This window comes from Alexandromys fortis, unplaced genomic scaffold, assembly GCF_014885135.2.
Source record: "Alexandromys fortis isolate MF-2015 unplaced genomic scaffold, M_Fortis_MF-2015_v1.1 scaffold_7, whole genome shotgun sequence".
NCBI classification, from domain to species: Eukaryota; Metazoa; Chordata; class Mammalia; order Rodentia; family Cricetidae; genus Alexandromys; species Alexandromys fortis.
Window position 1 is genome coordinate 8,409,698 of NW_026067920.1, and position 17,545 is coordinate 8,427,242.

The window sequence follows — 17,545 nt, forward strand, 5'->3', positions numbered from 1 at the left end:
TTCTCTGCTTCATATAAAAACAATGATATACTATCCAGAGACTGCCCTAACCCTGTAGAAGCCTCATTCTAACTAATCACGTCCACAAGGATGCAGTTTCCAAAGTCATATTCACAGGGCTCCGGCTTCAACATATCTGATTGGGAGGACATACAACAGCACCTACACTATGTCTGGCGTGAAGACATCTGCTGTGTCTATTTCCTTCAAACTGAGATCTCCCTCCTAGGGGGAAGGAGCATTTACAAGGCTCAGGAAGCCCAGGTAGTGACAAGAGCCACAGGACCTTCCCAAGCTACAAAAGCAATAAACTGCAGCCCTAACCAGACTAGCTCAATCACCGAGCTCCAGGGTCAGTTAGAGATCCTGGCTTGAAGTACGGGGAGAAGTGATAAAGAAGCTGGAGAGATGGCTTCAGGTCCCCATGCCTTCAACCTTGAGGACCCTGGTTTTCTAGCCTCCTCAGGCACTGCATTCATGCACAAATGCATACTCTGCAATCCATATATACACAATTAAAAATTAAAATAAAAATGACCTGATCTGGAACCAAATAGAAGACCCGGATATCAATCCACACATCTTCAAACACCTGATCTTTGATAAAGAAGCAAAAAATATCAAATGGAAAAAAGAAACATATTTAACAAGTGGTGCTGGCATAACTGGATATCAACACGTAGAAGAATAAAAGTAGACCCATATCTATCACCATGCACAAAACTCAAGTCCAAATGGATCAAAGACCTCAACATAAAGCCAGCCACACTGAACCTTATAGAAGAGAGAGTGGGAAGTACACTTGAACACACTGGCAGATGGAACCACTTCCTAAATATAACCCCAGCAGCACAGACACAGAGAGAAACAATTAATAAATGGGACCTCCTGAAACTGAAAAGCTTCTGTAAAGCAAAGGACACGGTCAACAAGACAAAACGACAGCCTACAGAATGGGAAAAGATCTTCACTAACCCCACATCAGACAGAGGTCTGATCTCCAAAATATACAAAGAACTCAAGAAATTGGTCATCAAAAGAACAAATAAAGAAATGGAGTACAGACCTAAACAGAGAACTCTCAACAGAGGAATCTAAAATGGCTGAAAGACACTTAAGGAAATGTTCAACATCCTTAGTCATCAGAGAAATGCAAATCAAAACAACTCTAAGATTACATCTTACACCTGTAAGAATGTCCAAGATCAAAAACACTGATGACAACTTATGCTGGAGAGGTTGTGAGGAAAAGGGAACACTTCTGCATTGCTGGTGGGAATGCAAGCTGGTACAGCCCCTTTGAATGTCAGTATGGTGATTTCTCAGGAAATTAGGAAACAACCTTCCTCAAGACCCAGTAATACCACTTTTGGGTATATATCCAAAGGATGCTCAATCGTGCCACAAGGACATGTGCTCAACTATGTTCATAGCAGCTTTGTTTGTCATAGCCAGAACCTGGAAACAACCTAAATGCCCCTTGATCGAAGAATGGATAAGAAAAATGTGGTACATTTACACAGTGGAGTACTACAAAGCAGGAAAAAATAACGACAGCTTGAATTTTGCTGGAAGATGGATGGAGCTAGAAAACATTATTTTGAGTGAGGTAACCCAGACACAGAAAGACAATTATCACATGTACTCACTCATAGGTGGTTTTTAAACATAAAGCAAAGAAAGCCAGTCTACAAACCACAATCCCAGAGAACTTAGACAACAATAAGAACACTAAGAGAGACTTATATTATATAGATCTAATCTACATGGGAAGTAGAAAGTAGAAAAAGACAAGATCTCCTGAGTAAATTGGGAATGTGGGAACCTTGGGAGAGGATTGAAGGGAAGAGGGGAGAGGCAGGGAGGGGAGCAGAGAAAAATATAGAGCTCAATAAATATCAATAAAAATGTATTAAAAAATAACAAAATTATATGTATAAAAATGAGTTGATTAAATAGACACCCAACATGGACCTCTAGTCTCTGCATATATGCATATACACCACAAAACACATATACCACATGCATATGTTAATGTGTGTGTGTGAACGTGTGTGTGCATGTGTGTGTAATAAGGGGCAGTGAGAGGGCTCACCAGGTAAAAGTGCTTGCTGTCAAGCATGATGACCCAAGCTGATCGATCCCTGGGACTCACACAGTGGAAGAAGAGAGGCAACTTCCACAAGTTGTCCTCTGACCTCTATGTGTGTCCTGTGACATGCCCCCCACTACCACCACACACTCATGCATACACACATACAAAATAAATAAGAGTAAAAGCAGTGCCTACAAGCCACAGCTCTGAGTCCCCACCCCTGCTCCCAGGACCTTTCAGTGACAGCAGCTACTCCTGAATCACCCATGTTCCTCTAAGCAGCCTCTCACCCATGGTCCTGCCATTAACCCAATAAACCTGAGTGAACCCGTTTCTTTGGTCTGTCCATCAGGCACATGCCTGTAACTCCAGCCTTGGAGGGAAATCGGGGCTGAGATAGGCAGAACCCTGAAGTTCACTGGCCAGGCAGCCTAGATGAATGGACGAATTTCAGGTTCAGTGAGAGACGTTGTCTCAAATACATACATACATACATACATACATACATACATACATACATACATACATAAATGTAAAAAACAACTGAAGAAACGCACTCAACATCAACCGTGGGCCTCCACAGAGCACAGACACACACACACACCCTCTCTCTCTCTCTCTCTCTCTCTCACACACACACACACACACACACACACACAAATTCATTTTGGATCAAGTGTTACCCGCTGCTCCGTGGGAAGGGTACAGTAGCAGTGCCCACTGATGTGGGAGTGATTTCTTACTAATAAAGAAACTGCCTCGGCCCTCATAGGACAGAAAATTAGGTAGGCGGAGTAGACAGAAGAGAATGCTGGGAAAAAGAAGCTGAGAGGGAGTCGCCATGATGCTCCCACTCCAGACAGACGCAGGTTAAGATCCTCTCTGGTAAGCCAGCTCATGGGCTACACAGAATATTAGAAATGGGTTAGAACAATATGTAAGAGCTAGCCAATAAGAAACTGGACCTAGCCGGGCCAGGCAGTGTTTGAAAGAATACAGTTTCCATGTAATTATTTCTGGGTATAAGCTAGCCATGCGGGCGGCCGGGTGCCGGGGACGCAGCCCTGCCGCTCCTATTTCAACAGATGGCGCCCAACGTGGGGCTAAATCCACTTAAAAACCTGAGAAGCCTTAAAAATAAGGGAAACAGAGTTTAACACAGATTTTTGCTGTTTTGTTGGTGACATGCTGTAGAGAGATTCCTGATTCAGCAACAGCAGCAGAGAAAAAAAGCTGCGTCATTTTAAAGCGCGGCTTCCTGGTGCTATGCTGCCAGCGTGAACTCTGGCTTTAAAGCATTTCAAGGCTTTTATGGGACTGGATGTTTCTGTTCCCACTTGGGATCGGAGGAGATTGCTCTGAGACCTGCCGATGGCTCAGCGTTCCCTGCCTACACCTGGGCAGATGGCGGAATCAGGCTTAGGCAGGCGGAAGAGCATGGCGGATTCCTGCTGCCATACAGAGACGCGTTTTCAGACTGCGCAGTGCTCTGCGTGTCAGATTTGGCTGTAACTTGGATAAAAAGAGTTTCTGTGCTGCACACTCAGTCTCAAAATTAAATTGCTGATTGCGGCTCCAATGTAAACTGCTGTTTGCCTGTAACTGTGCTCAGCTCAAAAGCACCAAATGACTCTGAGGCAGGAGCGGCTGCTCCTTGCTGAACTGTGCTGATCTCAGGCAGGAACTACCGTAATTACCTTAAAACCGTGCAGTTAAGGTTTAGACTGGGCAGGACACAGGCAGTACCGTATTACCTATACATGGTGCAACTTAAGTTTTTAAGAAATGCTTAACATTTTAAGAAATGCTCCTGGAAAAAAAAAAAAAAATTACAGATTCACAGTAAAACAGATTCAGACACCGTTGGATGAATGTACGTAGGCTTGGGGAAAAAAAGAGAATATAAAGAATAAAGTTAATGTCTTAAAAAGAAAAAGGGTAAAGTCTTTAAAGAGACAGAGTACAGAAGTACAGATAGTTATAGATTAAGAGAAATAAAGAAAAATAAGCCACGTAAAAATGAAAAATTCACAGAGAGTCTGGATTATGTACATTGTGTTTTCTTTAAAATTTTTGACTGTGAAGGAGCTAAGTACAAAGAGACATTTTATTATATGGGCTGCTAAGCTGAACCTGCACATATGTTCTAAAGGTATCTTGACTTCAAAATTTGGATCTAAGGATATGATGCTTTGGAGAGGGTCTTCTTTTGTTTCCACAGAGGATGTGACCCTATGGATTGCATCTATCCCGGTATGGTATGATAGACCACGCCCTCCTGAAAGGTTGCTGTGAACACCCTCAAAAAATTACTTCACTCAACTGCCAACCGAGATGAACCTGACACACAGGTTACACCCTAAATGATCTGATTAACAGTGCCCCCATTCAGCAGGAAGCAGTTTGGAGAGAAAAAACTACGCCCATGTTCCCAAATATTGTTTATAAATGTTCTTTTACATTTAAAGGGGGATATGATATAGATATGAATAATTTGCATTGGTATGGATTTTAAGGTCAATTTTGTTATATGTATATGTATTTTTGAACTTGATTAAGGTATTGTGATTATGTAGTTCACTTAAAATGTAATGTATAATTAGGAAATATAGGTTGTTAATGGATAATCATTGCTAATAGTTAAGCTTGTAGTCATGTTAGTTAGATTTTCTAGATATATAGAGATATATTTCAATTAGATAGGCATTCTTCATATCTTTCAAAGACTGCAGAATATGGCATTTAAAATATTTTAATAACTTAGGACTTTTCATGACAAGGAGACACGTCTGCTCCTGGCAGCACCAGCTACTTCAAGAGGAAGATGGGCATCGAAGAGGATCCTTATGGAGTTGGATAGTCATTTGGGCAAGAAACTGCTCTTGCCTGGACTGTTGCATAAACTGGACACAGAGAACCCTCAGAGAGAGGACTGCTGAACTTGCCTAAAGGTGAGATGGTCTTTCGGGGTTCCTGATTCATGAAAGAGTCTACAAGACATTCTACAGAACACAGCAGAAAGTGACTGAACTGTCTTTAAAATTTCCTGCTTCATGGAAATGTATCTGGATACCATGGGCCTGTAGGCCGAAGATGGATGCCCCAACGGTACAGAGGAACTTTGGGTGACTGTCCAGGCAGCGAGATGTCTCTGTCATTTCTAGAGTTTTCTTATTTCTTGTTTACTTAGATAATATTATATCCTTCTGGAGTCTTTGATGGAGTTGAAGAATAAATAGTTATAGTTTTCCTTAGTTATGATAAGAGATAAAATAGATATAAATATTGTAACTGTAATTCTTACTTGATAACTGTTTTGTTATATGTAATTTTACTATGCTAAAGTTAAAGCCTTTCTTTTTTGTTTAAACGGAAAAAGGGGAAATGATGTGGGAATGATTTCTTATTAATAAAGAAACTGCCTTGGCCCATTTTATTGGATAGAAAATTAGGTAGGCGGAGTATACAGAAGAGAATTCTGGGAGAAAGAAGGTTAGAGGAAGAGTCGCCATGATGCTCCCACTCCAGACAGACGCAGGTTAAGATCCTCTCTGGTAAGCCAGCTCATGGGCTACACAGAATATTAGAAATGGGTTAGAACAATATGTAAGAGCTAGCCAATAAGAAACTGGACCTAGCCGGGCCAGGCAGTGTTTGAAAGAATACAGTTTCCGTGTAATTATTTCTGGGTATAAACTAGCCATGCAGGCGGCCGGGTGCCGGGGACGCAGCCCCGCAGCTCCTATTTCAACAGCCCACTGCATGAGCTTGCTATGAAGATTAAACAGTCAAGACCCTGAACAGGGCCTGACAGCACACTTGCTGGAAGTGGGTCTGATCTAAATTCAAGAGCACTCTCTGGCCTGTGAAGTCCCTGACTCGGGGATTCTGGTTTGTTTCTAGGCACAGAGAGGCCAACAGCAGGACTCATGATGAAGAACTGCCTCGCAGAGCCAGAACACTCCGGCCTACGCTACCCCTGCTAGATCACCAACTGCACCCATATGGGGATTCTAGGTTCATGGAGCCACTGCAAGTCTGAATGCTGAAGGCTCACCCAGCATCTGTGCAACAAAAGCGTTCCTGTTAGATTTTCCCTCAAAGCATGACAAATATCTTGTTTTCTCCAAGTGTGGCAAGTTAGTCTCTCTGCTCTTTCCCCAACCCCCAATATCTGGCCTACTCAATCCAGCCTGCAGCAGGAAAGACAAGCCCTTCCACCCCCACAAATGCATACTGAGTATCTTTAGGAAGCACAAGAAACTAAAATAAAGCCCCAGGTATTTTTTAATGTCCAGTCAAATGCTAAAGCAACTGCTTTTAACTGCTCTGAGGATTCAGCAGTGATGACGTCCTGGGGGGAGGGAGCAAAGTAGACACATGGTCTCCAGTTGAGATTACAAAGATCAAGTAAGATCAGAACCTGAGAAGAGTGTAGGAATGAAAGAGGCGGGAAGAAGGCAGGAGAGGAAGGAGGGGAGAAAGAGGACAAGAGAGAGGAAGAAGGAAGGAATAAGACAGGCAGAGAGGAGGAGCTGGAGAGCCAGCTCAGTGATTAAGAGCAATCAGGGCGGTTTGCAATCACGTAACTACAGTTCCAGGGGTCTAACACCCATGGTGCACAAACAAACATTCATACTCATAAGATAAGTAAATCTTTTTTTAAAAAAAATAGGCAGATGGGGCTGGAGAGATGGCTCAGTGGTTAAGAGCATTGCCTGCTCTTCCAAAGGTCCTGAGTTCAATTCCCAGCAACCACATGGTGGCTCACAACCATCTGTAATGAGGTCTGGTGCCCTCTTCTGGCCTGCAGACATACACAAAGAATATTGTATACATAACAAATAAATAAATAAATATTTTAAAAAAAATAGGCAGAGAGAAAAGACTGAAAAGGAAAGGAAAAAAGGAGGAGAGACGGAGGGGGAGTCCTTTTTAGGCTCCTTCCTGCTCAGGCACCAGCCTTGGGTTCCTAGCCACTGTTGAATCACCTCACCCTGAACATCATACTCCTGCCTTAGCTGAGTTTCCTCACACAGCCCCATTCAGCCGGACCTCCTCCACCTGTCTAACCTGGTACCCTGACGTCTGCATCCTCTTCCTCCTGTCTCTATGTGTGAGGATCTCAGCCCAGATCAAAAGTTGAGGAGTATGAGTTCACTTGCATGCAAATCAGGTATTGTGAAATATGAATGCTTAGAATTCAATGTTGACAATCAGATCAAATAAATTGGGACTGAATATTACTGAAGAAATGCAAGGGGCGAGGGAGAAAGCTCCCTACTTCTTGGGGAGGTTATTACGTGTGCAGCGGTCTAAGGAACTCTGAAAATCAACAGCAAAGGGCAAAATAGTGCCATTTATACGCTACTTGGGTGGTAGCGATTTTAAAATGGCCAAGATCTCCATCCAAGAGAGCCAACTTTGGGGGGGGGGGGGAGAGGTTGGGTTGTGAGATAAAGTCTCAATATATAGCCCCGGTTGGCCTAAAACTCACTATGTAGACCAGGCTGGCCTCAAACTCTCAGAAATCTGCCTGCTTCTGCATCCAGAGTGCAGATTAAGGGTGCTGTGCCACCACAGTTCAGCAGCAAAAAGGCCAATTCTTTGTATCTGCTCTTGAACTGTCTAGGGGTACAGACGGGCAGCATTACCTAACCATTCCTAACTGAATATTATAACCACGACACAAAATAGAACACAACTGCCCAACTGTAGCCATCTGTTTCTCTTATAGAGAGAATTCCAAGACATACTATTTTGTTGTTGTTGTTTTTGAGACAGGGTTTCTCTGTAGTTTGGTGCCTGTCCTGGAACTAGCTCTTGTAGACCAGGCTGGCCTCAAACTCACAGAGATCCGCCTGTGTCTGCCTCCCGAGTGTTGGGATTAAAGGTGTGCGCCATCACCACCCGGCTCCAAGACTACTATTAGCCAGGTGTGGTGGCTCATACCTTTAATCCCAGCAGAGGCAGAGGAGAATCTCTAAGAATGAGGCCAGCCTGTTCTAGAGAGCAAGTTTCACGACAGCCAGAGGTACACAGAGAAACCCTGTCTTGAAAAAAAATAAAAAGACATATTGCTGGCCAAATAAAATGAACACAAAACACTATGACAATATGACCACTCTTATGCAGACAGATTAAAAGGCAGGCCTGGGTAGCAAAAGCCTGTAACCCAACCCATTCCAGAATTGATACCAGAGGATCACAAGTTCAAGGCTTGCCTAAGTACAGAGTGAGTTCAAAGCTAGTCTGAACAGTAGTGAGACCCTGTCTCAAAATAAAAAGTAAAGAGACCTAAGTAAGATGTAGTTCAGACATAGAGGGCTGAACCCCAGAACCCCTCTCAAAAAACAAAAAACGAGCAATGAACAAAAAGGAAAGTTTATAGGGTACTCTCCAAACTCTAAAGAGCTACAGAGAAACCCTGTCTTAAAAAAAACAACAACAAAAAAGGGATATTTGAGTCTGCAGTTATGACCCAGCTGTAGAAGAAGCAAGGCAGCAAGATGTGACTGCCTCGCCAAAAAAGGTACCAAGCCACATGGCTAACACAGATAGGAATTATGGGATAATATAAGTTATAAGAGTTAATAAGAAGCCTGAGATACTAGGCCAATCAATTTATAATTTTAAAAAAAGAAATGAAAGTTAAATAAAATATAGGTACCATTTTATCAACTCATTCTGGAAAAAAAATCCATTTAACATTGGTCAGGATTTAATGAAAATAACTCAATAAATAAAAAGAGAAATAAGTACTTTATATATATAAAATCTGGGTGGTGGTGGTGCACACCTTTAATCCCAGCACTTGGGAGGCAGAGGCAGGTGGATCTCTATGAGTTTGAGGCCAGCCTGGTCTACAGGAGCTAGTTCCAGGACAGGCTCCAAAGCTACAGAGAAATCCTGTCTTAAAAGACCAAAAAAAGAAAAAAGAAAACAAAAACAATTCCTAAGCTTCCAAGTTCATACTGTTCTGAATAGCATGAAGGTCTGCCTCCAGTCCAGTTACACCCAGGACATGAGTCACCCCTTTGCTAGCATATCTTGATATATGTCACCAACTGGTTAGTCACTTAAAAATCTTCCTGATTACCAGGTCAACTGTCATAGTATCACAGCTTGTGTTCAAGTGACTCTTATTTTACTTACTAATGACTCCAATTGCAAACTGTTATTATAGTATATTGTTACAAATGTTTTATTTTTATTACTAGTTAGCAATTTAGAAATTATATCATAGGGTTGTTTGTGTATAAGAAAAACTGCATACAAAAAAATTGCTAGGAGCTGGGGATATGGTTCAGGGGTTAAGAGCATTTATTGCTCTTGCAGAAGACCTGGATTCAAGTCCCAGCAACCACACAGTGACTCACACCATCCATAACTCCAGTTTCCAGGGTTCTGAAGCTCTCTTCTGACTTCCTTAGGCACCAGGCATGCACACGGTTCACATACATACATACATACATACATACATATGCAGGCAAAATATTCAGAAACAAATCTAAAAAGAAAAATGTCTAAAGGTTTGCTGTCTTAGCTGGGTGTGGTAGCACACATCTGCAATCCTAGTACTTGGGAGATAGAGGCAAGAAAATCAGTGCATCAAGGTCATCCTCGGGTACACAGTGAGTTTGAGGCCAGCCCAGTCTGCATGCGACCCTGTCTCAAAAAGACTGATATTCACCACAGTTTTGGAGATTTAGAAAAAAATCCTCTCAAAATAATGGGAGAACTGACACTACTATTTTATAATTTATTTATTTTTATTTTATGTGCATTGGTGTTTTGACTGCATGTATGACTGTGTGAGGTTGTCAGATCTTAAAAAGTTACAGAAAGTTGCAAGTTGCCATATGGGTGCTGGAAATTGAACCCAGGTCCCCTGGAAGAGCAGTCAGTGGTCCTAACCATTGAGCCATCTCTCCAGCCCTTGCACTTTTATTTTAAGAAAGACAGTCTTAGCCAGGCGCTGTGATGCACACCTTTAATACCAGCACTCGGGAGGCAGAGGCAGGTGGATCTCTGCGAGTTCAATACCAGCCTGGTCTACAAAGCGAGTTCCAGAACGACCAGGGCTCTTACATAGAGAAACCATGTCTCAAAAAACCAGAGAGAGAGAGAGTCAGACCTACAAAAAATTGAAAAAGTGCTTGTGTGCAAACTTGACACCCTGAATTCAATTCCAGAACTTATGCAAAAGTGGAAGGAAAGAATGGACAAAGAGAAGAAAGAAGTTATCCTCTGACTCCTATGGAACCCATGGCATAAATACCCCCAAACTAAAAAGGAAGGAGGAGGAGGAGGAGGAGNGAGGAGGAGGAGGAGGAGGAGGAGGAGGAGGAGAAGGAGAAAAAGAAGAAGAAGGTATTAAGAACCAGAGAATTCAGGCTGGATGGATGCAGCACTGTGCAGAGTGAGACTGCTTTTAAAAATAGGATGGGTAGAGCACAGGGTGAAGGTCAGTCATCCCATCGTTCCAGAGACGGAGGCTGGAGGATCATAAATTCAAGGCCTGCCTGGATTACACACCTTGAAGCCCATAATAGCTAGATTTTGGTTCCAGGAAAACACTGCACACAATTTCAAGGACCACAGAGACTCCGAGAAACCTACATGTGAATTGTGAATCAACAGTTAAACCCACAGAAACAGACATGGAGAAATATATATATATATATATATACATACATACATACATACATACACACACACAGAAACATGCAGAATATATGTGTGTTGAGATTAGCAGAGATGGGCTACAAAGCCTTGGGGACACTCCAACCATCAAAGAGAAGCATCTCTGACAAGACAGGAAGATGTAGGTAGGTGGGAAATCTGCACGCTGTGAAGACAAGAGATGGAAAGAGAGAGAGTGAAGCTGGCAGAGATCCCGCTACCTCTCCTTTGGGCCGTGAACAAATGTAAGCACTGTTGAAATCACTAAATTCCTTTTAAGACAGGTTACCATGAATCCCAGGCTGACCTCTTCTATCAGAGGGTGATGGCCTTGAACTTTTGTGCTCCTGCCTCTACTTCCAGGGTGCTAGTATTACAGGCATGAGCCACCAGGCCCACTTTATGCAGTGCTGAGGATTGAACCCAGGACTTTGTACATGCCAGGGAAGCTTTCTACAACCAAACTTAACTCTAGCCTTAACCAAAAGCACCTTAAGTTCATGGGAGCACGCCTTCATTTTCAGGGGAATAAAGACTGGGAGAGGGGCAATGTGACTCTTGAAGTAGCACTTGTCTCCTCCTGAAGAAGGCTGCTCAGGCTCACTGAGTAGTCAGAGACACTCTCTAGTGCGGCCTCCCTGCTTCTGCCTTGACTATTTTCTTTTCTTCCCCATTTTCAATAGTCCGGGCTGAGCTGGTAACAGGAATAAATACCAGCGACGGCAAAGAAGTGGTAACAGGGACAGTGGAACAGCAGCAGGCAGCGACACCTCAACTCAGCAGATGAGGAAGCAGGCAAAGCAGGAAGAGCAGAGGCAGAGAGGGAAAGCAAAGAAGGAAGACTGGACAAAGCTAAAAGGGCTTGAGAAGCCAGGAGAAAAACAGCAGGCTCTGGTTGCCAGCAGAGTTCCAGGAGCTATCTTAAGGGGCAACGACATGAGAATCTAGGCCTAAGCGGTTTTAAGCACGAAGAACCCTAAGTTCTGAAGCCTACATACTATACCCTTGTGGGAATAAGGGTCTCAACACTTAAAGCTTGCCCGGGGCTCTAACATGAGAAGGTACTACCAGCTGCTGCGACCATTGCTGTGACCAAACAGAAAGAAATAAGGTTTCCAAAGACTAGCCCTTGAAGAGATTTGAGTTCTATTCCAGCAGAGCAAAAGGACCCTAGCCAGCTGATTAGTAATAGGGGCGAGACCCGTCAGGAAGTGGGCAGGATGGTAGCAGCTGGGCGAGCTCTGTGTCGTGTCTCCCGTGCCTCTCCCACTCCACGCTGCTGTTCCGAGGATTCTCCCAGAGCAGTGCTGACGCTGACTAGAAAGGCCTTTCAGTGGTGGGCAAGAAGCCCATGGTCCCCACCTTCTCTACCGGCCTAGATTCTACTTTTTTCAGGACACTGAGTTATGGGTCATTTCTCAAGCACATCCTTTTTTTTTTAATTCCACATCTGTAAGATCCTCAAAAACAAGTTCCCATTTTTTCCCTTCCCTCTAACTCCATCATCCGATCACTCAGATCAGCACTTAGCAAAAGACAACAGACATGGGGACACATGCTCCCCATGACTAGCTCCGTCCATCTCTGCCATGCATTGCTCTACCCTCGTTCTCTAAAACATCTAACGTAGTGAGGAGGTTTAGTGGTAACAGTCGGAGGCAGGTATATATCTGTGAGCTTGAAGCCCCAGACTAGCCATGACTACATCAGCCAGACCCCAGCTTAAAAAGAAAAAATTACAGGCAGCTATCTGACAGGTCACAAGTCCCAGGAGGCAATTCTCTCACCTACAGAGAAGCCTATTAAAGAGGACAGTTGGGGGCAAAATCTCGAGACGAGAACTGTAGTCAGGAAGTGTATGCATAGCAAAGCAAATAAGCACAGAGTTTTTAAGTCTCTTAGGAGTTTTAGGACCTCAGTTTTGTTAATAGACACGCCTTGGGAAATTACAAATCACTATACACCTCAAATTCACCAGGTCACTCCCAACTACTAGAACCACAAACACCAAACCACCCCCTATACATACCATGTTCCCAGCATCACTGACCCACAGAATTTTGATCCAACAGTTAGGCCCTCCCCTGACTCATGTCTACAAAGCACTGTGCTTTGACATGAAACATGAGATGATTTCTACAAGCCTAATAGAAGCCCCAAAAGGCTCAAGCCCCAAAAGGCTCAAACACTTCCATGCTGCTTCCAAGAGGCTCTATCTCACACCTTCCTAACAGGCTAACAGGCGGGGCAAGAATGCAGGGACCTTACCCTCCGGGTCCATCAGCCTGGCCTTCCCAGGATGGGTCACTGTTTATTCTCCTTATGAGCTCAAAGTACTAGACACTGAGGCGGCAATGAACAGGCCTGGTCCCAGAGTGCCCGCTGGCCCTCGAGCCTAGAAAGGCTTTAGGCAGGTGGAAATTGCCCGTGATCTGGTTGGCGCCTGCAGGCCTGGATCAAGTTCAGATTGCTTCATTCACCTTCATTCAGACCACTGTGCCTAGCCAAATCACTCCACAGCACAGCAGACCTCTTTGTGGGAGGTTTAACTTCTACATGCTCCGCCCCAAAACTCCTCCTGCACCTGTGAGCCCTCTGAACTGCGATGATCCACCGCTTCAACTACTACCAGTACTATTGGGTCTAAGATCCTCTGAATGACGGAGTACAGTCAAAAAGGATGTTTACCAACTAAAACTATGACCTTGAGTCCCATTTTCCTTTCTGTGACACAAAACCATTAGTCTAATTCTGTCACTTCAGATCTCGTAACTAGTAACTAGTAAAATCAACTGTTGAGGTAGTTTTTCATCAAATAAATACAAACTGCATGTGTCACTGTAATTTCCTAAGAAAGAACATTATTTTAAAAAAGAAGAAAGGAAATTAGGTAATATTCAGAACAAGTGTAACCATCCCACAGAAGCCCCCCTCAAACACAGGCAGGGCCTTTGATCCCGGATCAGCTTTCCGACTCTGGACAAGGGTCCAGCGGAGTCCACCTTACCCTGACGTAGTGGAACATCCTGGGGATGTCCTAACGACAGTGAACCCAAGCATCAACTTCCAACGCAAGCAAGTACAAACGCCAGAAGCCCACGTCAGGCCTGCTGAGCCTCTCTGCGGCCTCGGGAGAGACCTAGGACCCCGAGTCCCCTCCCTCAGCCTTCCCACTGCTCTGACCCAGGCTCCTTCTCTCGGGCTCCCGGACCCTAGCCGGCCGCTGGCCTAAGCTGGTCCTACCGGCGACCCCGCGGGGAGACCCTGGCCCGGCCACGACCGCCCAAGGTCGGCGGGGGAGGCCGCGGGTCGCGGACAGGCACCTGACGGGACAGGGTCACCCGGGGTCTGGCCGAGGCTGAAGCAGAGGGGGCGCCGGGTCGCGGACACGCACGGCTCGGCCCGCCCCTCACCCCAGAGGCGCCCCCTGCGCAGCCGGAGCGCCTCACTTACCCGGGCGACGCCATGAGCACAGCGGCCTGGGCGCTCCCGCCTCCTCCGCTGCTTGCGCGGCTGCCGTTGGGCGCCGGGGAGGGGCCTGCAGGCCGCCCCCGCCCGCTCCGCTAGGGCGTCGGGCGCCGTGGGCCGAACTCGGGGTGAGGGCAGGCCGGCGCCTGGAGCGAGGGAGAGGACGCGCAGGGCCCCGAGGACTTGAGACCGCAGTTTCTAGCCCGGCCCGCTGCCCGGAGGCCGGAACTCACCTGCGGAGCCCGACCTGCCCCGGGGCCACTGACTGGCTGCCTAGCGGCGGGCGTCACCTCCAACCCCGGCGTTCTGTGTTAGTTTCTGTTAGAAAAGCACTTTCTCTAGCTCTGGGGTCTAAAGGTCATTACTGTTATTATTAAGGAAAACAATGTCTTTCCTGCTACTAGTTCGCAGTGGTGTTTTGGTGTACTGGTTGGCTTCCGAACTGGTTACCCCCTTTAAAAAATGTATGGATATTAAGCATTACTTTGAAGTATACAGTTTGGAACTTGTACAGTGGGATTTCCTAGCGTCACCTACAAGCTCTGAATACTTGGGCACGTAAAATTTTGAGCCTTGATTTCAGTCTCTGCCAAATTAGTTTCAAAAACTAATATCTTCTAAGAGAAAATAACTAATAAAAAGCTTTGAACCATGCAATGAAAACCGTTGCTGGTGGCATTTTTGTGTTATAGCTTTAGTTTTTTTTTTTTTTTTTCAGTAAAAAAAAATTTCTAGCAATATATTTTGGTCATATTCTTTCCCCTCCCAGATCCTCCCCCCCACCTTCCTAACTTCCTGTTCTTTCTCTTTCTTATTTTTATTGAGACAAGTTCTCACGGTATAACACTGACCTTCCAAGAACTCAATGTGTAGACCAGGATAGTCTTGAATTCACTGAGTTCTGTTTGCCTGCTTCTGCCTCCGGGCTGCTGATATTAAAAGTGTGCACCACTCTGTGGTGCAGGGCCCATCATTAATATTCTTTTCACCACTAAGAATATCAAACACTACAGAGATAAACCCTTTGTTCAGCTGTCAGAATATCTAGGCTGGAACTGGGCTCCACCAATTTACTAGTTAAAGTTGCCTCTCCAGGGCTGGAGCCCCTCGTTCCTTTCTCTCATCCAAGGAGAGCCCACACAGTGCTTCTGGGCCTTCTTGTCCTCTTAGGAAAACAAAGCTAACAGTTACTGCCTGAGTTCAGAAGACGTGTAAAGATCTACAAAGGATCTACAAAGGAAAGCTGACAATACTTATTTTCCTAGGGATTTTTTAAAATACTTTATTGATATTTATTGAGCTCTACATTTTTCTCTGCTCCCCTCCCTGTCTCTCCCCTCCCCCCTTCAATCCTCCCACAAGGTCCCCATGCTCCCAATTTACTCAGGAGATTTTTGTCTTTTTCTACTTTCTACTTCTCATGTAGATTATATCTATGTAAGTCTCTCTTAGTGTCCGCATTGTCTAAATTCTCTGGGATTGTGGTTTGTAGACTGGCTTTCTTTGCTTTATGTTTAAAAAACACCTATAAATGAGTAAATGTGATAATTATCTTTCTGTGTCTGGGTTACCTCACTCAAAATAATGTTTTCTAGTTCCATTTTCCTGCAAAATTCAAGCTGTCATTATTTTTCTCTGCTGTGTAGTACTCCACTGTGTAAATGTACCACATTTTCCTTATCCATTCTTCGATCAAGGGGCATTTAGGTTGTTTCCAGGTTCTGGCTATGACAAACAAAGCTGCTATGAACATAGTTGAGCACATGTCCTTGTGGCACGATTGAGCATCCTTTGGATATATACCCAAAAGTGGTATTACTGGGTCTTGAGGAAGGTTGTTTCCTAATTTTCTGAGAAATTGCCACACTGACATCCAAAGGAGTTGTACCAGCTTGCATTCCCACCAGCAATGCAGAAGTGTTCCCTTTTCCTCACAACCTCTCCAGCATAAGTTGTCCTCAGCGTTTTGATTTTGGCCATTCTTACATGTGTAAGATAGAATCTCAGAGTTGTTTTGATTTGCATTTCTCTGATGACTAAGGATGTTGAACATTTCCTTAAGTGTCTTTCAGCCATTTTAGATTCCTCTGTTGAGAGTTCTCTGTTTAGGTCTGTACTCCATTTTTTTTTATTGGATTATGTGATCTTTTGGTGTCCAATTTCTTGAGTTCTTTGTATATTTTGGAGATCAGACCTCTGTCTGATGTGGGGTTAGTGAAGATCTTTTCCCATTCTGTAGGCTGTCGTTTTGTCTTGTTGACCGTGTCCTTTGCTTTACAGAAGCTTTAAGTTTCAGGAGGTCCCATTTATTAATTGTTTCTCTCAGTGTCTGTGCTGCTGGGGTTATATTTAAGAAGTGATTCCCTGTGCCAATGTGTTCAAGTGTACTTCCCACTTTCTCTTCTATAAGGTTCAGTGTGGCTGGCTTTATGTTGAGGTCTTTGATCCACTTGGACTTCCGTTTTGTGCATGGTGATAGATATGGGTCTAATTTCATTCTTCTACATGTTGATATCCAGTTATACCAACACCATTTGTTAAATATGCTTTCTTTTTTCCATTTGATATTTTTTGCTTCTTTATCAAAGATAATGTGTTTGAAGATGTGTGGGTTGATATCTGGGTCTTCTATTTGGTTGCACTGGTCCTCCTGTCTGTTCTTATGCCAATACCAGGCTGTTTTCAGTACTGTAGCTCTGTAGTAGAGTTTGAAGTCAGAGACTGGATGCCACCAGAAGTTCTTTTATTGTACAGGACTGTTTTGGCTCTCCTGGATTTTTTGCTTTTCCATATGGAATACCGTTTTTTCGAGGTCTTTGAAGAATTTTGTTGGGATTTTGATGGGATTTTGATGGGCAGGTCTCTTAATGTCTGCATAATGCCAGACCATGACCTTCTGGCTTTCATTGTCTCCAATGAGAAGTCAGATGTAATTCTGATAGGTCTACCTTTATATGTTGCTTGGCCTTTTTCCTTTGCAGCTCTTAATATTCTTTCTTTACTCTGTATGTTTAGTGTTTTGATTATTATGTGGCGAGAGGACATTTTTTCTTTTGGATCCAGTCTATTTGGTGTTCTGTAAGCTTCTTGTATCTTCATAGGCATATCTTTCTTTAAGTAGGGAAAGTTTTCTTCTATGATTTTGTTAAATAAATTTTCTGTGCCTTTGAGTTGAACTTCTCCTTCTTCTATACCTATTATTCTAAGATTTTGCCTTTTCATGGTGTCCCATATTTCATGGATATTTTGGGTTAAGCTTTTGTTAGATTTAATGTTTTCTTTAACTGATGAGTCTTT

The 17,545-nt window shown here is 44.0% G+C and overlaps 1 protein-coding gene across 6 annotated transcripts in view; it reads right to left on the reverse strand.

Moving 5' to 3' along the window:
• Urgcp (upregulator of cell proliferation) overlaps positions 1 to 14,500 on the reverse strand; it is a 35,332-nt gene extending 20,832 nt beyond the window's left edge. For 2 of the 6 annotated variants that reach the window (XM_050141240.1, XM_050141238.1), the window contains exon 1: positions 14,234 to 14,382. In XM_050141240.1, coding sequence (XP_049997197.1) covers positions 14,234 to 14,247 — 14 coding nt within the window. In that variant the 5' untranslated portion in view covers positions 14,248 to 14,382. The other 4 variants (XM_050141241.1, XM_050141244.1, XM_050141239.1 and 1 more) reach the window with 4 other exon arrangements.
• Positions 14,501 to 17,545: the final 3,045 nt, after the last annotated feature.